Consider the following 24,124-nt stretch of genomic DNA (forward strand, 5'->3'; position numbering starts at 1 on the left):
ACCTTTATGTAAGTATTGGCTCCCATTAAAAAAAAAAAAAAAGTAAAATGTTTGTGGATATGAAATATGCCACTATGTACCTCCACACATAACAAACCTAAGGAAATCAGGAGAGGATATTTTGCAAAGATGAATAAACACTAGAGAGAGAAAGAGAAAAATGGGGAGAAAGAATAAAGGAGGAAGCAGTAAAAATATAGCAAGGGGTGGGGTGGAGAGAATTCATTTTGTATCGCTTTTCTGTGCCAAACCATAAACACAAGGACACTCAGCAGTTCATTTTTACTCAGTGTTTCCACATTTTTCTGCTGTTTTCCATAGGTGGGGCAAAAAAGACAAAGAACCGAGCCAAGTTTTCCATTGGCCTTGATATTAATATGGAAGTGCTTCTCCAGCATGTGAGATATCTTATTTTAGCTTTATGTTGTGGTTTGTACCTGAGTTTCAAATGTGGTATTTTAACACTTGTTTTCTCTAAAGAGAGAATCCTGAAGTCCACAGTACATCTCTTGTTTGCTTTGCCCAAACTGCTGGGGGTGGAAGGCAACACGGCATAGTGTGGTGAAGTCTGCTGAGAGTTACTGAGGGTCAGGGGCCCTCAGAAAGCCAGCCTGTGGCCTGCTTTGTTTGAATTCCAAACTAAATTGCTGGTCAAACACCAGCAGGGAACCAGGAAACCCAGCAAAACTCTGCCTCATAGCCCCTGTGTATGCCTGTGCTGGAAACAGAGGTTTTATGGAAAAAGGGTACACCAAGAATAGTTTTTTTCCCATTCAGCTTTAGCAATCCCAAGAGTTTAAAAATCATGAGTCAAGCTCGTGCTATCACTAGGGTGTTTTAAGAGGGAAAATGGTTTAAAATATTACTGATTAAAATGTTCTTGTCTGCCTTTTAGCTTTTGAACTTTCTATAGGTCTTGTTTTCAGGAGGCAAAAATATTTCTGTATTCACACAATTTCAGGAGCCAGAGCTTTAAGAAAAACTTCAACTAAGGACAACACAGTTTACATAATAGGCAATGCTTTGAGTATTCTCTCAGTTACTGCTGTTCTTGATGAACTCCACTGCTGAGATTTAGCTTTTTTTGTCAGAAATTAAAGAGCAAATAAGAAAACTCCAAACAACTCATACCTTTGGTGCCATACAGTTTATTAGTTTCTAATCACATGACATAAATTCCTAAAAGCTCACAGACATTTGTCTGTAAAAAGGTAGCTTTAAAATAACTGATCAACTACCTCCTTTAGGTAATGGTTTAAGTAATGAGGTCCTTAATCCCACAGATTGAGAGAAAACTGAAGACAACAGAGACAAGAGAAAGGGCCCTGAGTCCTTTATATCTGGTAAGTATAGGTTACAACTTTCACTGTCAGCATTTATCCATCAAGGTGCTCTGATTTTATTATACCAGAAAGGATATGATGTTAGCCACTGTTGGGAATAAGCAATCGTGAAACTCTGTTAATCAATGCACTGCACCAAAGCTTGAGTTGCAGTAAATATTGCATCATTCTTGTTTTCATACAGGGAATACTGTGCCCTGAGCCTGAGGTCAGCAGCAAGTTTTTTGGTGACTTGAATGGTGCAGGGTCAGGTCTCAAGTGACACAGGATTCAGCTGCTTACTTCTGGGTTTTCAGTAACTTGATATTGCTGTGTACATAGTCCAGGAAAGGCCATGTGTAGGGATGTAACATTACAACAGCTGGTAAGAGCAGGGGAATCACTTTTTAACAGTCTTGATGAAAAAAAGTTCTGTTTATCCACATTCTTCTCATAAGGTGTATCACTGGGGAATTTAGTAACAAACAAGACCAAAAGGAAGTCTTATGCAATAGTGCAAATTAAAATGTTATTTATGAAGTTTCACACTTGGACATGTGAGGCTAGGCTGTTAGTCTCTAGAATATTTTTGTTTCTAGAGACCTGAAAGAGTGGTTTGCCAAAAGAAAGGTAGTTACTCCTACAATGTCTATTAGTTCTGCATCAATATTTTGTTCACTACTGTCTTCACATAATTCACCTTATTTCACTTGATCCTATTCTATTGTTCAAACCACAAATATTCTAAAGAAATAAGTAATGGAATATTAAAAAGTCCAGGGGAGAAGGGTGGCTTATCAAAATATTATTCATACATGCTAGCAATGAGCATTGTTTTCAGTTCAATTAACTGCATGATATATATTAACTGCACATAATTCAATTCAGTGGCCAACTAGTCTCCAAAGTCTCCTGGTTACTCCAACCCAGATACCTTTGGAATGATTGTTTCACTTTTTGCCGTGGATATAAAGACAGCATAAACTAGATCCAGTAGTGGTGTTAGGTGCCTAAAATACGAAATAATTTATATTTTTAAAAATTTGTGACAAGCAAGTTGACAGGATATAGTTACCTACCACATAGCTACTGAAAGAATGGTGCAAAGGTGTTTCTAAGAGCTTGCCTCTGAAACTCTCTTCTCTAAGAAGGGCAAATCCTAGCTTTCAGTCTGTAGCCAAAGGATTGCTTATACATACCCAGTGATGTTACTGTAAAGCACATGAGTCTTGGACACCCACCACAAATTTCTTCAAGCCTTCAGCCAGAGAAGCTGCTCTCAGACCCTACTGATCAGTATGCAATGGAAGAATGTTGCTCCTCTCCTGCACCTTGCTTTCAAACAACCTATACACTATGGCAAGTCCATGGAAATAGGAAATTTGGGTCTAAAAACCCTTGGAAAAGTGGAAATTTGTTTGGCTTCTGCTTTAATGACTAGGTTGTCCTCATCAGACACATTTTATATTTGCCTTGAAATCACATTCCTTTCCTCATGTAAATACATGACATTCACTAGGACAGCTTTAAAATTAATTTAATTTTACTTAGTTCTTCACTGTTGTCCCTCCAAAATTGCCACTCTTCAAATGCAGAAAATATTATTTTTTTGTCCTGTTCCTGTCTCTTTGAAGGATTTATTTTAATAAGGAAACTGACTTTCAATAGGATTCTTTCTTATGTCATATTAAACTGACCATGTCATAATTAAAAATTTGGAAAATATAGGTGCACTAACTCACAGGGCCACACAAGAAGTTTGTGGATTTTCTTGTACTTCTGGAATCAGATTCTGCTATTTTTAAAATAATCTATTAAATAACCTATCATTAAGGCTCCTTGTAACCCAAGCATTTTGATGGTTCTGTTTTACAATCAAGATGATATTATCACTAGACATTGCAACAATTTTATTTATATAACATTAGTGTGTTTCTAACAATTTATTGTAAACATCCAGTTACATAGACAGTGGCATCTGTTACAGCTAGAGACTGAAAATATGGGTTAATTAAAAGTAGGCTATGTGTCTAAATCTGAGATGTCTGTTAGACAGCCATTAACATCTTAAAGGAAAATGAAATGGGTAAAAAAAACAGAACACAAACTTAAACTCATTTTTAAATCCAGGTACTATTACTAGTTTGAAGCATCTAGGACAGACTTCATTTTTGAGCTACTTGACTTTAAGCACTTCTAAAAGGTTTGGAGCCAAAAAAAAGAGTTGGATGAGTGTGAGGAAAGAAAAACAACTTAGATCCAGTATTTTTGCCAGTCCTGCTGTTTGGAGACTCCCTCCACCATTTGTATTTAATTTTCCTATCTTAGTACAAACCTTCTTTCCAACAGCTCCTGAAAGACAAGACATGCATCTCCCCTGACATCACCTGGCAGGAAATTACCAGAAATTAAGGGCTCAGCCTTGCAAATATTTTGTCTCGTGAGTGAGTGTCAGTGGGATACCCACGTGTAAATCCTGGTTTGATCACTATCTAAAGTTGGCAATGCAGGTGTATTCCGTAAATAACTCAGCCTAAACTGCATGTCTGCATTATGCAACACATACATCAGCCAATTTTATTGAAGATGTTTCAAGTCATACTAGGTTGAGTTATTTTATCATGCTGTTTTTAATCATTTTCTTGCCTCAACTACTCATCCTCATGTAGCTGTATGTTATGAACACTGAATTAGGCATGACATGGAGATTCTCGTGTAATTCAATCATTACAGAAAAAAATGACACTCGCATATGTTTATGTTTAGCCTCAATAAGAAGACAGTCAATCACTTTATACCAGGTTACATCAGATATGATTTTAAGTATTCCTCTTGTGAAAAATACTTTTCACATATTATTACTAAAAAAATCACTGCAAAAATGAAATTAGTTTTACATGGTTTCTAAGAATTTGTAATCCTATGAATGTAAAAATCTATGCTGTGAATGAATACTTGATTTAAATTGGGGAGAAATTAAGTATTTCTTTAAAAAATCAAATAAAAATGAATATACTCCCTTAGGAATCTTTCAAACATCTAAACAAAGATCACAAATCTCTCGTATCTTAAGTGAACTGATTGCAATTCAGCATGATTCATGGTCGATTAATTCCAAGGAACTTAGACACTTATTCTAAAGTGCTGTTTCCATATTTGAGGTGATGTTAGATCTGCTCTTTCAGTGGTGTTTATCTTTGAATGAAGTGATCCGCTTCATAATTTGGATTCCCCAGAATGCAGCACAGAGGGAAAACAAGACCTACAACACAGAATTTAGAATGAGAATGAGAAACATTATATGAGGTTTGTTTGGTTGTTTTTTTGGTTTTTTTTTTGTTTGTTTGTTTGTTTGTTTTTTAGTTCTATTGATCTGTAAACATAATGAATGGGTGAAAACAGAGAACTTGAGTAAAAAAAACCCCAAGAATTCTAGGTATATGATAAATTCACTTTAGAAAAATATGCTTTCTTTTTTTTACTACTCCTTATTGTGGACATTCCTGTTGAATTTTGACAAATGGTCTGAAGAATGCTGACACTGTAAGTTGCATGATAGGGTATGAATAAGCTTAAACAGGATCTACAGCAAAAGAAATATTCTTACTGCAGTACAACACATCAGTACTTATTCCCCAACCTGCTGTTTATGATGAGATATAAGGTAGATTGAAAACAACTTAAAAGCACAATTCTCTTTATCTTGTCCTTGGCTCTGTGCAATTTTACTTTTTTTATTTGGTGAATTTAATGAGAGATCTAATAAATTTTTTTCAAAAGTTTATATGCTGAAAACTGCGTTAGGATGAGTAAGAAAAATTTCAGAGTAAAATCTAAATTAGGTAATTGTTCTGTCCAGAACCCACGAAGGAGCAAGATAAAATGTGTGTGCACGTGTGCATGTGGTATTTTGTATCCAAAAATTTCTGAAAGAAACTTTTGTCTGTCACATAGAAAAATTTCTTTTATTTGGAAAATTGCAAAATTAAGGAAATTGTTATTGGTTATTGAAGTGAATTTTTGTCTGTGAATGAAACAAAACAATTTGTTTATACTGAAAGATTTTTTTTTAATCCTGTCATTTTTTGTTAGAAGAAACAGAAAATTTTGACAAGGAATTTTTGAGTCAGGTTGTAATAATTCTTTTTTTCAGGTCAATCTGCAATCCAAAGGCGCTGACTAGGAGAGCTCTAATTTTAACATTAATATAATTTAACATTCAATATTTAATAATGCATGGCCCAAAGTTCTACTTCTGTCTTCATCTACACAGTCTCTCACCGAAGTACATGGATCAGAATGTCCAACATAAATAATAAATTACCATAATACCCAAAAGGTACTAATTTTTCAGTCAGTGAAGGCAGTGTCTGCTCTGATCCCTCTCACACTCTGGGACAGGTACAGGCTTCATGCAATGTGTACATTAGGTGTATGCTATGCATGCTTAGTAGCACAAGATGAAAACAGCACAACGTAGGAGTAAGTAGAATTCAAATAAAATAAAATCAAAAACCCCCAAGTCTCATTCAATTCTTAACAAATTTCAATTATTTTCATTGAAGGCTTTAATTCTACTTGAGCAGAGGTAGGCTGTCTACTGTGTTTAAAACTTCTGATGATGCTGTTGGTGCTGTAGTCATAGTCCTATTTGTAAGAAAGACTCATAAAATTCTCACCAAAAGATTTTTTGTAAGAGTTTCAAGACTTTAGGTATGAAAAATATAAATTCTTTTTATTTTCTTTCATTATCACAAATATCTAATAAACCTGCATAGCTCTATTTTTACAGATATGGAAAGGAAAGTCTTTTAAAGCAGTACTGCAGTCACACAGTCTGCTTCTTTTGGGAGATAGTTCTATGCTGAGATGCTCTGCAGAAGAAATCTAACTACAAATAACTACCTGTATTTCTGATTTGGCTGTTATGCAATTGAGATAAGTGTAAATCACATGTACATAAAACAATGACTTACACATAACATTCTCTTCATAACTGTGGAAAAATTCTTTGTCGTGCTATCTCCAGAAACAGAACTTATCCACTTGTCATAATTAGTACTTCTTTGACACATTAATAAACTTCTTTCATTCCTCACCTCAGAAATTTCCCTCCTATTCCTGGAAGATGCATTAAATATAGAACTATTTCATTTTCAGAAGAAGCACATTTAATGACTGAGGTGCAGGGCATTTGTAGGGGATTAATGACTGTTGGGAGATGATGATGATCACCTGAAGAAGCACAGCCATGGGCCATTAAACCCCAGGAAATGTCCTCAGCTAAAGATGGTTATTGCTATTAGAGCCTGAAAATGAACAAAATATCTCAGGTGAATTTCCCGTTTTTAAATGAAGTGATGCAGTTTCTTCTTTGTTAATTAAATTCTTTATTGTGAACTTCCTAAAGCATGCAATCAATGCTTGTGGGGGAGTATTTCAAATTGCAGTTATTATATCCAGAATGGAAAACCACATATTGCACACTGTGGATCTGCAAAACTAGTTTGGCTTCACAATTGTACAAAAGTATTGATTCACTGCCTATCAATGTCAGGACTGCCAGTACCTGATGGAAATAACGCCTTCAGGAAACAATAATGCTGCAAGGTTCTGGGGAGCGGCGCGGTTAAGAAAAACCCAAACATCAGGATAAAAAATTAAGGGGCCACATCCTCGCTTGCATGAGAGCAGTTCTGGCTGTCTCTACTGCTGTAATGCTGACCTGCCCTGAACAGAGCCAGCTGTATGGGGCTACCAAGCAGAAACTTGCTGTGTAGGTTGGAGTTCAGTTTCTTTTGATTGCTGCTACATATTTCGGAGTCACAAGGCTTGACCCACTTGAATGAATTGTGCAATCAGGTGATGTCAGGAATGGAAAGCTGAGACGATACGTGCCAGAACTCTGAGCAGACTACAGTGTGGGCAGCAGGAAGCAGCAAAAGAGCATTCCACCAGGCAAGTTCAACTATAGTTGACCAGTATTTTTCTAATGCCCTTGGGAAAACATATTTCCTGAATCCTATGTGCAGATATTTTGTATTTTCTACTCAACACTCTCATATGCTAACAGGTTAGGGGTTTTTTTTGGTTGTTTAGTTTTGGGTTATTTCACTTTCTAAATTATTGTCACAGAAATTCTCATTCCTTCTTATATTGCCCAAACCCACTAATATTTTTCCTTTGATAAAAATATTCACATATCAGTTTCATATTTCAGCCAGTTTTGAAATAAAAAGAGAGAATTAAGTAGTATACCTTTTTCTTTTTTTACACTGAAAAAAGTTCCCCCACAAACAATATGACATATGAACAATAGTTTCACTTCTGTCTTAAAGTGAAAAATTACTGTGGACAGTAGTCATATATGGAACAAGCCTAAAAGCAGAACTTCTCACAACCCTATAGTTAAATGCAAACTTTTTGTCACCTTAATATAAACACTTGTTACATTTACCTGTTTGAGTAGCTACAGATTAATTATAGACTGTCCTTTAGACTGTTGGAAGAGTACAAATATTTATATTACCTCCTTTCATACAGTCTATTTCCATACAGCCCATGTTCTCTCCCTGAATAAGTCTACAGAAATGCAAATCACATTATTCACAAGAACAAAGATGGCTTAACTAATGGATTGACTGCAGGACTGAGTCTGCTCTTCACAGGAAATTCCCACTGGAGCAATTGAAGTTTATTAGGCTGTAAAGTACTTTAAAATCATTAGCTAAATTCAGGCACCCACTTCTGCATGATTAGCTTTGTTGCTGAACACTAATGTTGTTTTCTGCCATTTTCATTTTGGTAATGCCTTTGTATATCTGAGATGCCTAGACATGTTGTCTTTCCTCCTGCAGATTTCATCTGGATAGAATTAGAAGGGTTTAGACATTGGTCTAAAAATGTAGACAAATGTCCAAAGATAGTTCTGCTTTAAGGAGGGGGAAAAGTCTCGAGCCACACCACCTCAGATCCTTTCCAACCTAAATCATTCAATGATTCTCTGACATTTCGCAGATTCTGGCCAGGCACATTCACTCCAAATTCTGCTGCAGAGGCAATCTGCAACTGCTATTAGCAACTTCTGGGGTACACCACCATATGAATGGGCATGTTTATTATCTTGAATTCTCTGAACACCTCTGTGCTGGATAAAGTATTCTTAGCTCCGGAGAGGGCTCAGTAAGATCAGCACATCCCTATAATTCATTAAGTTTGCTGTTCACATCATAAAGTGAACCTCGTACTGGCAAATATGATAAACAACTAGTCCTCTCAATGTGATGCTGAGAATCATCAATGTGATGTTAGAGTTGTTGAACTGATACTACAAAACAAACATGATTAAGGCTCTTTCTATATTCTTTATATACAAATTTGGACATGGCTTCTTCACAGGCACAAGACATAATTTCATACCATCAATAGTAATGAAGGTGTGAGTTTTAGACTTTGAGAAGGCTGTGTCTGGGTAATGTCACTGTCCTTTCCAACTAAGGATGGAGATCACAAACTGATACAAAGGTTAAAAAATTGCCAATATCAATAACAAAATGGTTGAACAAACTACTCCAGATTTCAAAAGTACCCAAATGATGCATTTTTCACAAATACCATTTTTTACCCCCATTTCTCTACAGAGGATTGTTACAGGTGCTGAAATACACAGAGACAGAAAATCTATGTTTCAGAAGGCAGGAAAGTGGTTTACTATTTATGTAAGTCAGGAGTTGGATAACAAATGCATGGATCTTTATTCTCAGTACAAAGTTTGGAGATGAGCAGTCTGAGGCTAGTAGAGAAATGCCATGACATTAACAGCAAATCCAGAAATCACTAATCTTGTACAGTGCACAGTTCAAGAAGATTGCACTATCAAAAAAGTTGCAATAATAACAGATGGAAAGGGAAACTAGGAAACAGGAAGGTTCCTCCTCCTTCTCTGTGTGTTGACTATCTTATACTTGGAAATATATGCAGAAGTGGGAAACTGATTTTTCTTTTTTTCTTTTTTTTTTCTTTTTTTTTGTGAAGGAACTGTGGATACAAGGGAACAGGGACAACTACAATAATAGTGGCTTCACAGCTTATGTTATAGATTTCTTTGAAAGTAGCAGATGTCTGGAAATTCCCCACAAGGGTTCATGACACAAATTCAGACTACTGGCGCAGCAGGTCTCATAGATCCAGCATGCCCCTGACCTAGAACAAAGTATTTGACGTCCCTGCTCAGTGCAGACAAGGTGGAACCAGACTATCTTTAAAGGTCTCTTCCAAGCCTAACTATTCTATGATTAAGAAAATGGCACATACAGGATTTAACCAAGTATCTTCAACACCCTCAAAGCATATTGATAGTTCACCACAATGACATGTTCTTTTATGACATATCTCATTGGTTTTATGCTTCACTATTAACAAATAATGACAAAACAATAGGGAAGAGATATATACATCTCCATTTTATTCTGTTAAATGTTTTAAACATTCCTTCTTTTATTAAAATATGGTCTGAGACTCTAAAGCTAGATAATGCATGAAAACACAGGCTGCAAAAGCCCACATACCTTAAAAGGCTTATATTACCTACCCAGGAAAGACAAAGAAAGATCTGGAGAAAGAATATCTATTTCACAGCTGGACACATCCCCAGTACAAAATCAAGTGCACTGCAGAGATGCCTGAGCTAGCAAGCACATAAGCTGCTAAATCTCTGCACAGCACCAGCTTGACTCTGTCTTTCCTGGCATTGCACACAAGCTAGTAAGTCACATTCCTCAGTTAAATACGTGGGGATTTTTACACAGGCAGTGCTATTGCAGTTATATTTAGACCTAAAATGGCTTATGTGGAAGCAGCATGTTATCTGGCATCATGTCCTTCACTCAGGAGAAACCAGCCCACTGCCTCTCAAATCACTTGTGTAGATAAATGTATCCTATTGAACTGTTACCTATGAAATACCTTCTCTCTTGAGTCACAGAATAATTCACAATCTAAGAACTAGGATTAGGAAGATTTTACCTCATTCCCCAAAAGACAAAAAAAGTTACTGAAGTGGGAAGCTTTCCTGTCAGTCATATGAATAGGAATTCCAAAATATGTTAATAATTATTAAATCTTCACCTTGTGATGAGCTAATGCAAGCTGGAGGCAGTATCAACATCGTTCTCATTAACATGTATATAAACTCTGCATCTCTTCAGTATAAAATTTGTCTTACAGTATTTTATTGAAACATCAGAGAATACTTTCCACAGTGTTACCTAATTCCATCTTTAAATTTCTAGATCATCCTAAAATGTTTATCTATTTCAAGTTGACCTCAAAGCAAAACCATGTTAAACAGAAAAATCCTTTTTATCATTTAAAAACATTTAAAAATAACTTCTGAACTAAGCCTGTGTCGCTGTTTTGCAACTAATTTCCAAAAGAAGAAATTTAGTGTTTAGAAACTAGCAATCATCACCTGATCTTAAAAATTTTGTAAAACATGTGAACAGAATTTACAATTTGTTACACATTCTATAGCATAACAGTATTTTAGAGTTTCTTTCATACTGCTTTAGTTTTATTTCTGACAAAACAGTTCTGAAAAACAAGTTCAAATATCAACAGTTTCAGAAGACCTTAATTCTGAATGTCACTTTTTGTATTTTAAATGTTATGTTTTTTTCAGCCTCAATTTAACCCCAAATTTGAGAAACAAGAGCCATGGAAATTGTCTTAATTATTATATGATAAATCAACAAGTAAAAATAAGGTTTTCAGAAAAGTTAACAAAACTGATGGCAAAAAAAGATGAAAAACTTAACCAGTAAACTATACCAGTTTAATCTGTTGCAGGCTAGCAGGCCAAATGAGATTGAGAGAGTTATTAATAGTCATTCATTGCAGAAATGAAATATTTGAGATAAATATGTCTCAGTTTGGCTAAAGTTGTTGAGTTTATTATCTTAAACATTTAAACAGGAGTTGTATCCATTGGGATGAAACATCGCATTTACTTTCATGCATGTCAGAAGCTGCAGCGTAACTGCATACACCCCCCTGCATCACTTATAGCTCAAACACAACTTGGAGGGTAAAACAGACATCTGCAAAGAAGCATTTCACTTCACAAGATATTATTTAATTTATATGTAAAGAATAGTTTAATCTTCCTTATTAAAAAAAACCCATGAAGCTCATTTTACTTTAACTGACAGATTACTGCACAGATCTTATGTTTTATCAAATTTATATTGTTCTCTTAGGCTCAAAGAATTGAATCCTTTTAAATTCAGTATTCTAAGTGAGAAAGGCTATACATATATATAAGAGTTAGGGTATATTTTTATATGGTCATGGCTTTAAGAAATGTTTAGGTACCATACTGCAAATTCCTGCATTGAAGTTTTACTTAAAAGATGGGACAAATTCATTTAAAGGAGCATTGCAGGAGGGAGCTCTCCTTTATGCATTCATCCTCGCTTGAAAATACAGGAAAATTACAGATACAGAAAAAAAAAAAAGTAGTTTGAACATGGAAGGAAAATTGCTAAACATAACATTGCAGAATTTGGACAGGATAGAACCTGGCTGTGTAATATTTTCCAAAGAGGCATCGACAGAGATAATTTAATAAATAGGTAATTCAATCTCTTCAATCCTTTCATTTTTCAGTTTAACACAATCCTATACTGAAGTAATCCAGTGTCTAATCTCTCCATCATTAGCAGACATAAAATATTCTATATGCATGTTTCTATATGGATGCCTGCATTTCAGAGTGTGGCTGTACTGCCTGCAGGTGGTGAAGAGAATCAAGAGCGCTCTGTCAGCCTGGAGAGCTCTGACAAAGGTGCTGCAAAGCGATCTCCACTCACTGGTATACTAAATATCCTCTTGAGAGAAGGCTGACTAGCTATGAGCTCCAAAATGGAAATTTTTCCATTGTGTGTGGGGAAAAAATATTAAAAAAGTAATCCCAGCCTTTAATTATAACCCACAGACATTAGATCACTGACAGGAAAAACTTTGCTGCAGATGTTGAAAAGACATGACGGGGAAAAGCTGGCTACTGTGACTAATGGCAGACGTGAAAGAAAGGATTAAGAATGTGCAGAGACGGATAAAACAATTGAGTGACAAGCAGAAGGGATTTCCAGTACAGCGAACAAACACCAGAGAAGTATTCAAGACAGACAGGGGAAGATCAAGGCTAAAAGTCACTCTAGATGAAGATTGCTCTTAAAGCCAACATGTTGTAAGGAGAAATTAATCCTTTAATTGAAAAATGGAGAACACAGAAGGCTGTTCTCAGCACCAAAAAAAATCAAACCAAATCAACCAACCAAAACACCCCCAATTTCTGAATGAAGGAAGTGGGTCAATATTCATTAATAACATAAAGGAAAAATCTTGCCATAAAAGATGCGTATCCAAGTTAAAGATAGAACACAGCCATCCAGCTCGCCAACCCTCTTTTGAGGCCAAAGGCAGTAAGCTGTGACTGTCTTTAAGTTCAAGGAGAAGAAAAATTTGCTGAGGTTGATCCAGCCCTCCGTCCATCCCTTTACATGGAAAAGTAGATGTCCTGGCTCTTGGTGTCTCTCTTCCCTGCTCTCAAGACTCTCCCTGTGTTGTGGTTTGTTGCTCCTATTCTTGTCTGGGGAAACTCCCATTCATTCCAAAAACTCATCATCTTTCAATTATATAAAAGAAGTTGTTACTGACATTAACCACAGATGTATTCAAATGAGCTAACTCATTCATATTCCCACTTATTATGTCAAGAGAATACGGTTGTACTGTTCAGTTGGGTTAGAGAAAAAAACCTTAATGGAAGTAATCTATGTGACTTTTCACTAGGAAAACTAGGGGCTATGGTCCAAATGAAACTTCTGTATGGAGGGTGCAAAACTGAGTTGGAGAAGAAACATCTAGAAAGGAAGAATCAAAGATTATATCACAAAATGAATGAGAAATAAGAATTTTGATGAAAAAGCAGGCATTTATAACATATTATAATATATAAAAAAAAAATAAAAAAGAAACATCTCTCTTTTCCTGGAATATGTGAGATTCATAATAGTTTTTAAAAATCTGGAGATACTGAAGAAAACGTGTAATTGAGTAGAGATGGCAGATACTAGAGAGAAACCAAATACATAAATATCCTGTGAAGAATAATCATTAAGGAGTACATCAGAAAAAAACTGGCGTTAGAGTAGCTCACAAACAAAACGTCTCAAACAAACAGTGCTGATACAAAAAGATGTTAGTATCAATGTGAAAGATATTTACAGAAGCATTTATATATAACTATTATATAATGTATATATATGAGTTATATAAAAGAAGCATTTAATGTATTGATCAAGCCTACTGAAAGGTGGTGAAGTCTTCAAGGAAAGCATAGATAAGCTGGATGTAGTCATGAAGTAGACTACAAGAATTATGAAAGGTTTAGAAAAGTGGACCTGTAGGAAAGCTTGAAGCAATTCTGCTGTGCATTCTTGAGAAAACAAACAAACAAACAAAAATATCCAGGAGGGGAATAAGATCAATCTTTTGACATGTAAAAGACTAATACGAAAAGAAAAGATGATAAGCTGGTGCTTAGGGTAATGGAAACAAAACTAGTATCTTTTCCAACTAAAATTTTCATTAGATAATGGATGGCTATGAGGATGGCATAGCATTGGAATCAGCTATGCAAGGAAGCTGGTCTGTATGTGAATGGTGAGACAGGCACGTGTCTATCGTGTAGCAGTACTTGATCTTTCTCCAGTGCAGGATCTCTGCCAGTCTGGTATTTCTGTTTATTCTTAATGAACACAAAAGCACTCTCCAACTCTAAATAACTTTTCCTCAGATCAACTTTGCCAGCAGTGGTTAATAAAGATATGACTGCTTAGCACAGGGAGAAATCATGACTTTGCAACTATTCTTTTTCAATAACCAAGCTTGTGCAAGACTTCACTGATTTCAATCTTGGATGTGGTTGTCACCTCAGTAAAAGTATCAAAAGCGGAATCTGATGCTTCTTTTCCCCAGTTTCTGGCATTGAATGGGGCTGAACCTGCTTCCCATCAGAAAAGTCATAGGACTATTATATTTAGAGATCAGCTTGCATTGCCTCTTCTGACAATAGCTGCAAAGCCTCACAGCAGAAGCATGAGCTAATTTGCTCCTATTTTGCGCTCAGCATACTCTACACTAAAGCCATGGGACTGCATAGTAAAAATCATTTGCTTTTAAGACTGAAAGAGTAATCAAGTAGCTATGGTAAAAGCCTGGGACACTGGCCTATTCAATCTGCATTCTTTGCCATAGATTATGCAGCATAGAGCAAGACGTTTAATCTTTGTAGTTTCTTAGCTGCAGAACAGGCAGTGAGTCTGTTTCACAAAAAAATAATTACTTTCCAAACCCTGTTTTGCTAAAATCCAACATAGTTGCATTTACTACAGTAATTTCTGAGAAGACAAAAATCTTTCAAAAAGGCATAGATTTGGCCCTCTGTTGTTTTTTTCTCAGACAATCCTCATATCAATAATTATGGATCCTTTTTTGTTTTTTTAATCTCAACAATAATGTACTTATATAAACATAACAGGCTTCCTTAAAAATCAGATAATTGCACGCATTTCTTATGTTGCTCCAGCTATTGAGCAATCTGAGTTCCATAAATCATGACACTGACCACATGAAGAGCTAAAAATGGTGAGAATTTGTTTCCGGCTCATGATTGTATCAGTTTTAAAAAGTCACAAATCACAGTAATATGAACAATGGCAGAATGCTGGAAAAAATACCGATCCAGGCTTCATTTTTATAGCAAATTTTTGGTTGGGTTTTTGTTTTGGGGTGTTTCCCCTGCTACACTGAACCCTGCATTAAAAAGCATGTTATGCCCTAAATATGCTCATTTTGGAAAGGCAACTTGGTATTGTTGTATTTGTATGTCAAAGGGAGGACTGAAGTCTCAACAATTGTTAACCTCTCCCATGGTGAGCTAATAAAAGGTCAGAGACCCACATGTGGCTTGCAGCCTGGGGAATTTCTCTCAATGTTCTGCCAGGGATGGGACTGCCTGAATGACTTCTCTCATAAGTTTTAAGCCATAAACTGCATCCTACTTGGCTTGCTGTGCCAAAACTGGACCCAAGGGTATTCAGAGTCTTTGCTGATGGGAAAAAATGAGTGCTTCCTATGGAAGCCACAGCTGTTTTCCTGAGAGAGAGAGCACAGATGCTCAAATATTTCTCTACTTTCCATTTCTGACTACCTGTTCTGGCAGCAGTTCCATGAAAGGGGAAGGACAGAGGCAGGCATCCAGATGCTTTCAATAAACCTTGGCAACACATGTAGTGAATGCCTAAACACTAAAAATGTTCACAACCAATTTTTTTCTGGATTTCAAACTATAAAAAAGTGAAAGCATGCACTAATGCTCCCCATCTTCCCATTTTCAGCAGAAATTTAGTGATCAGAATAATAACCCTAGTTATGAAAGCAGACACTATTTACCATTGAAAAGATATCACTCACAGAAGTGTGCATTTGTATGAATATGAATATACATACACAGACATTGAAGAGGATATATAAAATACATATATCCTATGCATTTTCTAGAAAGATTTATTTCTTCCACCAGACAGTAGGCTGACTCTCATAATATGGATTTGATTTTGCATTTTGGGGCCACAGTTATCCCTAGTGTAACTCTGAAGTCAAAAAAAACACTTATGCAAAGTTATATTATACATTGATTTGACCCAGAATTGTATTTACATCAGCTAAATTACATTAGGATGTGGCTCACGACACTGTTCAGTAACTGTTCAGTATTTATTCATACCTTCCATTTTTTGCCTATACATATTGATATCCAAAGATCCTTTCATAGATACACTTGATCAAAAGTCTATGTTTCTGTTCAGGACAGGTTACATAGATGGTTTGAAGCCTTTATACTGGCACTGTTCAACACATTTCTCCAATTTTACCTTTTGAAGTATTACTGAAATATTTCTTAAATGGGATAAATTAGTCCTGTTAAAATACAGTAAACAAATGTAAGTGGAAAGTGAATAGCAGATAGATACAGCTGGTAAGTAAACAGCAGATCAGCACATATACAAGACTGCAACCCCCCTGGATTTAATGGTTATTGATTGCTCAATTAATCAGCAAAAGCACTCTCAGTTAAGCTTACAGCTCACTGGTTTATTTGCTTATTTTAAGGACATCTCTGTCCATCTCATTCATAGCTGCACCTGTTTGCAACCTGCAGTCAGTGCCTGCCCCTTCTGTCATAGCCTTTGTGCTACAAAATGAAAAAAACATCTGTCTATCAACAAGGGAAGCAAGCAGATGAACACTGATGTCTGCAAAATCTTTAGGAAAGTGCTTTGGGAAAAAGTACCTCTATAAAAGCGGTAATTTTCCCAACAGACTATCAAAAGGGCATTCTCCTCACAAGACATCTGAATGATGCTCACTTCAAGACCCTCATCAGGCTACTTGAACAGCCACTGACCATTCTTCCTCTGGGCAATCCCTCTCTACCCCATTGTTCATCGAGACCTTTCATTTACATCCAATCCCCCAGATTTTTTGGGTTTTATGTATTGATTGCCACCTAGACACCAGACACCTTTTTCTACATCAGCTCAGTGATCAAACTAAATTACCAGTGTTCTTGCACTAAAAGCCAAGCTGCCCTCCTAGCCAGTACATTCCCCAGACAGAACAACAGCTTTGGCCTGACAGTTTCTACAAAGGTGCTCTTGTTGATTGTCTGAGCATTCCTTCAAACCAGAGAAGCTTTAAAACTGGTGAAGGCAAGTCCACTGTGGAAGATAAAATATTTCTAAAGCAGAAGGATAAGAAGTTAGATCTGCTCTAGGTGGTGATCTCATAGCTTAGCCATGTAGGCTTCTGCTCCCCACTTAGAAGCCACCAGCAAGACGGACAATGTATGAATCCGTCTAGGAAAGAACAAGAGGAAGAAAGTGCTTTTACTTGACCAAACCATGAGAAATCAGCAGGTCTGAGCTTTTAAGAAAGCCACAAATTCAGAAAAAGAACTACTGTATCTAAGCCACACCTTGCCTAAAACTCTTCAAACAGAGAAAGGTGTTATGGTAATTTTGCTGCCTGTATTATACACTAGAGTTTGATTCTACCATGTCTCATTTACTCCTTTGCAACTCATGTATTGCACTTCCAAAAGAATCAGTGCCTGACCTTTCTGCTTTCTTGTCCCATTATTTGTGAAATAGAGACTAATACTCTAGCAGCTAAAAAGTGAGCAATCCTCCTTTTTTTCTCCAAACTAATTGACAGAGGTATTTAAAAGCGTTAGGTGTCTGCCCAAGATAAAGTGCCCCTTTGTGACAATAAGAATCAATCCCTACCTATTTAAATGTAAGAATGTCACCATTTTCAATTGTTCATTAAGAATCAGAGGTTTTTTTGATGACTAATTAATCTAGGTAATAGTACGTTTATCTCTAGTTTTAGTTTAATTACTTGAAATATTTTGCTGTGCTAGCTCTTTTAATTATTGTCTGCTCTTAAATTAACTCATAATCAATCCTTCCACATTTATTGAAATTATCCCATTTTTACATCCTTCAAGCTTTCTCAGAATAGAAGCTTTTTGCAGTTATACATCAGCCATATCATTATTTCAGCAGTGCTATAAAAACCCACTGCTTTTTCTATTTTGTGTAAGCCTTCATACTTAACTACTGAGTCATATACTGATACCATAATGACACCATCAGAGAACAGACTTTTTGAATAAAGGAGAAGCTAACTCCTTAAAAAAGGTACTTAAAAGCACCTCCACCTGCCTCTAACAGGAGAAAAAGAAATGAATGAGCTACCTATAGATTCAAAAAAGCTTATTGCAGCCTACAGTTTTATGTAAATGCATTTAGGAACAGAGAGGGAAGTGAAGAAGAACCAAACAAGTCTGAACACAGACACTATTTTTGAATAGACAACCATGAGCTCTTCATTAACGAAACCCACACAATTATCTAATTTAAATGAATAGGTTTGTCCTATCTGTAACTAGCAGCTTTCTGTGGAACTTTCTCACAGGGTTGATTCGAATCCACAGATGAGGAACTGGATCAATTTGAATTACTGTGCTCATTAGGCTATGAGCCATGCTAAAATACTGAGCAACTGGAGCATGAGGAGTGACTTCTCTGCATCCACACAGGGTGAGAGCTGGAGTACCTTCCAAAAGGCTGCAACAATGGTAAAGGCCACTTTCTGATGGTATTAGGTTTCCAAAACAGGCCTTGAATGGGTTTATTGTAAAGTTGTTCTCCCACACACATTCATAACAAGAACATGTAATAACTGAAAACCAAAAAATTTATTATTCATAGTTTTGTAATTTTGCTGAGTGGTTTGTCAGTCTTATGAATTCCAAGTCTGTTGATTACTATGTGAATTTATACTCAGCACTGAAATACAATTGTCTGGAAAATGTGAGATAGAAAGAAGTAGCATTTATTTATATGTCTTTAATATAGCTGACCCATTTTAGAGTAAAAAGACATATGCAAAACCAACTAGACCTATATTAATGATTTGATCTCCATAAACCCATATTCTCTTTATGAAGTACTGTACTGGAACATAATTTAAAAAACAAATCAAATAAGAGTTCCATTGTGATGATGTAAAACCTTAACCAAAGAATTGTGCAGAATGTGTGCTTCATTAAAAATGAAATAAAATTTGTATTATGACACATATCTGGATTTAGGAAATAATGGTGAAGACATATATATCTATCATTATTCTGTCAAAATTCACTGAGACTCATGTGGAATTGATACAACTGAAGCCTATTACTGAGATAAGCAGAGGAAGAACTTATCAACCTAAAAGATCTAACTCTGGATTTGAGTTTGCTTTCTTGGATATTTTTGCATTAAAAAAAAACCAAACCAAACCAAAAAACAAAACAAAACAGAACAAAAAAAAAAACCAAACCAAAACCAACCAGTTGAAAATGATTTATCTCCACAAAAAACTTTGCTATGTTTGTGTAAGGTATGTTTAGATTTACAAAAATAATTCAATTAATACATTTCATCCCTTTTGCTATACAAAAATCTTAGGCAATAGACTTATTAATCAAAATTATTTGGCTATTTCTCTATGGATTCTGCTTTTCCTGCAGATCACATCTTATTACAAATGCTTGATGTGCCTGCATCATACTATTAACTCGATTTTATCTTTGTTAAACACACATCTAACCTTGTATGAAGACATCCTATTTTATTCCAGACATCTAACCTGTAAAAACATGACAACTTTTGGGAAGGCAGTCCCTGAGAAGCCTCCAAGAAGAGCCTCTCCTCTCTTGAGTCTAGTTGAGCCCATCTGGTCCATCAAGTCTAATACAATACTTTTTATATCTACTGGTAACTGGGCAAAATCACACACAGGTTTAACAGTACCCAACCATGCTGATTCTTCAACTGATATAATCAGATGGAAGTTTACAGCTTTGTTGACTGGGAACATTCTTTGGCATAAATATTGAATTCTCCTCAAAAAACTGGCTGCTCATGGCTTAAATAGACACACTATTTTCTTGGTAAAACACCTGTCTGGATGACTGGTCCCAAAAAAATGATGGAGTATGGACTTATATCCAGCTGGTAGATGGTCAGAAGTGGTGCTCCTCAGGGCTCAATATTAGGGTCAATCTTGTTACATATCTTTATCAATAATCTGAATGAGGGGATCGAATGCACCCTCTGTCACTTTGCAGACAACACCAAGATCAAAGGCAATGTTTGATCTGTTTGAAGGCAGGAAGGCTCTGCAGAAAGACCTGGACATGCTGGATTGATGGGATAAGACCAATTGTATGAGGTGAATCTTCAAGAAGGCAAAGTGCCCAGATCCTGCACCTGGGTCACAACAACTCCAGGCAGTTCTACAGGCTGAGGACAGCGTGGCTGGAAAGCTGCCCAATGGAAAAGGACCTGGGAGTGTTGCTCAACAGCTGGCTGAACATGAGCAGCCAGTATGCCCAGGTAGCCAAGAAGGCCAATGGCATCCTGGCCTGTATCAGCAACAGTGTGGCCAGCAGGACCAGGGCAGCGATTGTCCTCCTGTACTCGGCACTGGTGAGGCCACAGCCTGAATCCTGTGTCCAGTTTTGGGCTCCTCTCTACAAGAAAGACATTGAGGTCCTGGAGCGTGTCCAGAGAAGGGCAAGAGAGTTGGTGACAAGTTTGGAGCACAAGTCCTATGAGGAGCGCTGGAGGGAGCTGGGGTATTTTTGGTCTAGAGGAAGAAGAAGCTCAGGGGGGACCTTATTGCTCTCTACAGCTGAAATGAGGATGTAGCAAGGTCTGGGATCAGCCTCTTCTCCCAAGAAAAAAGCAGTAAGACAAGAGGAAATGGCTTCAAGTTGTGCCAGAAGAGGTTTAGATTGGAGATAAGGAAAAATGTCTTCACCAAAAGGCTTGTCAAGCTCTGGAACAGTCTGCCCAGGAAAGCGGTGGAGTCACCATTCATAGAAGTATTTAGAAGATATGTGGATGTGATGCTTACAGACACGGTTTAGTGTTAAACTTAGCAGTGCTGCATTAACAGTTGGCCTCCAGGACCCTGGAAATTTTTTCCAAACTACTGATTCTATGATTTTATGGACTGAGACTAAATTCCTATTTCCCAAGCAATAGCAAGCAGGTAGACCACTCTACCTGCACTCAGTCAAATAAAGCTCTGAGTTCAGGGAACGTTAGGTTGTTGTACAGAGGAAAGAGAAGACCTGCAATCTGCCATCACCAGGGCCAACATAAGGTGGAAGAAGCACCATTCAGGAAGAATCAACCTTGTCTCATACATGAAGAGCAGCACAAGAAAGCTTATCTACTTGTATATTGAGTCAGTAGTATCTTCTTAATGTCAAGGAGATTTAAAACAGCTAACAGGTCAGCAACATCCCCATGTTGGTCTAAAATCCCTGTTAAGCTTACAAAAGTTAAAAAGATAGGCTCTTGGGACACATGGCAAATAAACATATAAAGCCCACTTGCCTCTTCCCCAGAACAGCAGTAGAACTCTCATAACTTAATTTTTGCTGCTCTCCAAAGGAAAATGCTCCTCACACACTGATGGTTATGATTCCCTTCATAGTTCTCTCTTTTTATTTTTTCCTGTTTTCTTTCCATTGTTACACTTGACATTGTGCTCTTACACCAAAAATTGCACCACCAGCAACCATAAAAACAAACAATAACCCCCGGCTGGTTTTAGTTCTTCCCTCTTCAATTACTTTATCTTGTCACTCAGTCTCTGCTGGTACTTGTGTACTAATGCCTGGCCTGGCATCCCATCTGTTGTAGGAACTACAGGCATGTATGCATCCTGTATGAGACCCTTACCCCTCAAATACCCAGTTCCCATCTTGGACAGCTCACATTGGACCAAATCTATGAATATCTGGATAGTGACAACATACTAGAATAAATTATGGGGCAAAAAGGTCAGAAAGAATTTTAGCCAATTGAAAACAGTATTAAGGATTTATATACTCACATCATTAAACTGCTTTATAAGTGGTATGTTGTCTTTAAAAAGGAAAAAATGATGTCTTTACTTTATATTGGTATGCCATTGAAAGCCTGGCAGAAAACTGTGACTAAAAACTCAGGTTGTGTCAAAAGACCAGAAAGCAAACCAAAATAAAATATAAATAAACAAGTATTACAATTCACCTGTATGCAAAGGGAACATGACGGGTCAGTTTGGAACTTGAATTGCTATCATTGCTCATTTATTGTAGCAATGAGAACATTATATACACACACACATTCTAGAAATCCATTAACTACATTAATTCCACAATAAGAAACACAAATATACAGGAGTTTCATAGGATAAATGTATTAGAAACATAACTGGAAGAACTTTTTGAAAAAAGTTTGGTTCCTACAGTGATAAGAAAACACACAGGTATTTTGTCCAGAAAAGCCTACAGAACACAACAGAAGCTAAAATTGTTTCCTCAAGTGCTGTGCTAAGCTTTAGACTGTAAAAAAATCACAAAATCTACAACACCTATATACAACAGAAAGATCAGGGAAGCCATGGTGACACTTAAAGAAGTACACATAGAACAGGATTACAGTTCCTCAAATTCATGGGTGTATGAACCAGCTTTTCTCTTTTATGTTCTTGCTAAAATCTAATAACATACTGCTAAACAGAAATCTATTTTCCATATCAGAGTTTCTGAATTGACTAATGCAGCCTAGAGTGTGCCTTGGAATTTTCTAGGAGGAAAATATTCTAAATTACACAGCATTATCATAACCCATATTGTTAACTTTTGTCTTTATTTATTTGCATAAAATTAATTACCCCTTGGAGCATTTGTGTGGTTTCTGTAAATAATTGTGTGGCCTGGTAATCTGTCTCAAAAGATTTATTGTGTATATTTGTCCATGGAATGCTTAGCTAGAGCAGCACTCATATCAATGAATGCAGAAAAAAAAGAAAACAAAACAGATATGTCAGTAGCATTTCGTTTAAAGGTTTTCTACATGGATAAAATAGCAGTGTGACATGGAACTACAAGTAAAAGTGAAATACAAACAGTTGAATTGACATAAGTATAATATATCAAGAAAATGAAATCCATGTAGTAAAGTTTGGCTATAGATCTGTAACTTAGATGAAAAAAATCCCCAACAGATCTCCAAATCAGAAAAGTGGTGTGGGGATTTATCAATATTAGCCATCTGAGTAGCCAGTTCAAACTGGCCATGCAGGTATTTGTTCCTTTCATGCAAGAACTCAGTAGTTCAAAGAGATAGTGGATCAGGTTGAAAAAATATTCTTTAAGAAATCACGTATCAGTTCATAATAGTCCTGAAGATGTTTTCTTTCCTAAAAAAGTTTACAAGTAGCTTCAAATCAGTGCAGCTGGCAAATAACTCTCATTGAGAAGATATAGCCCCTTTAAAGTTCTTTTCCCTGACAAAGCAATCTTGCCAGGTTGGTTTGCTAAGGAACGGACATAGAGACATGTTGGAAAAGTTAATCACTTTTCTACCTAATCACAAAAATAACAGTAATTTAAGTCATCAGTTCCTGTAGGTTGGCACTGGGAGCTTGTTTTCAGTTTTGTTTACTGTTGCAACATCTCTGTAACAAGTATAGAGAAGGAACTTATTTAAAGGTTTCATGTAACTTAGGGTTGAGTGTTTTTTTGTTACTAAGGCTTTGGTTTTGGCTTTCTTTCAAGTTGAAGATTATGCATTTGCACATGAAACATCACCAGTTAAACCTTTTTGATAAATAAATAATTTGCAATATATATTCACACTGAAATTCATTGTCTGAAAATCTCAAGTTTTAAACATATTAGATGTTTTCTATTTCCTGATGGTTAATATTTTTAAATCACCTAGAAGTTCCATCTCCGTCTGTTATAACTATACACATATTTTTAACTTTGTAAAATTGGTATAAATAACATGAAATCACAGAAGTAATACTTTGTATTCATTCCTCAAGGAATAAGTGGCTACCAACATACATGACTGCAGAGAATGAAGCACCAATAGTAAAAACCAAAGTGACTAATTTTAGTGTCTTTAAATGTTGTGTGTTAATATTTTTTTTCACATTTATATCTAAATCTTCTAATCTTAGTAACTAACAACGTTAATGGAATTACATAGACCAAATTTATCACTCTTGTTTTGTGCCCAGTTGTTATTTAAGCGAACTTATCAGTCCTGTCCAAA

At 36.3% G+C, this 24,124-nt stretch overlaps 1 protein-coding gene across 2 annotated transcripts in view; it reads right to left on the minus strand.

The window, feature by feature from the left end:
* Positions 1 to 1,132: 1,132 nt before the first annotated feature.
* The window catches only part of LOC138106448 (alkylglycerol monooxygenase-like), a 197,195-nt gene continuing 174,203 nt past the window's right edge, over positions 1,133 to 24,124 (minus strand). For both annotated transcript variants that reach the window (XM_069007061.1, XM_069007060.1), the window contains exon 13: positions 1,133 to 4,584. In XM_069007061.1, coding sequence (XP_068863162.1) covers positions 4,504 to 4,584 — 81 coding nt within the window. In that variant the 3' untranslated portion in view covers positions 1,133 to 4,503. The remainder of the gene's footprint in view (positions 4,585 to 24,124) is intronic.

Source organism: Aphelocoma coerulescens, chromosome 2 (genome assembly GCF_041296385.1).
Source record: "Aphelocoma coerulescens isolate FSJ_1873_10779 chromosome 2, UR_Acoe_1.0, whole genome shotgun sequence".
Taxonomy (NCBI): Eukaryota; Metazoa; Chordata; class Aves; order Passeriformes; family Corvidae; genus Aphelocoma; species Aphelocoma coerulescens.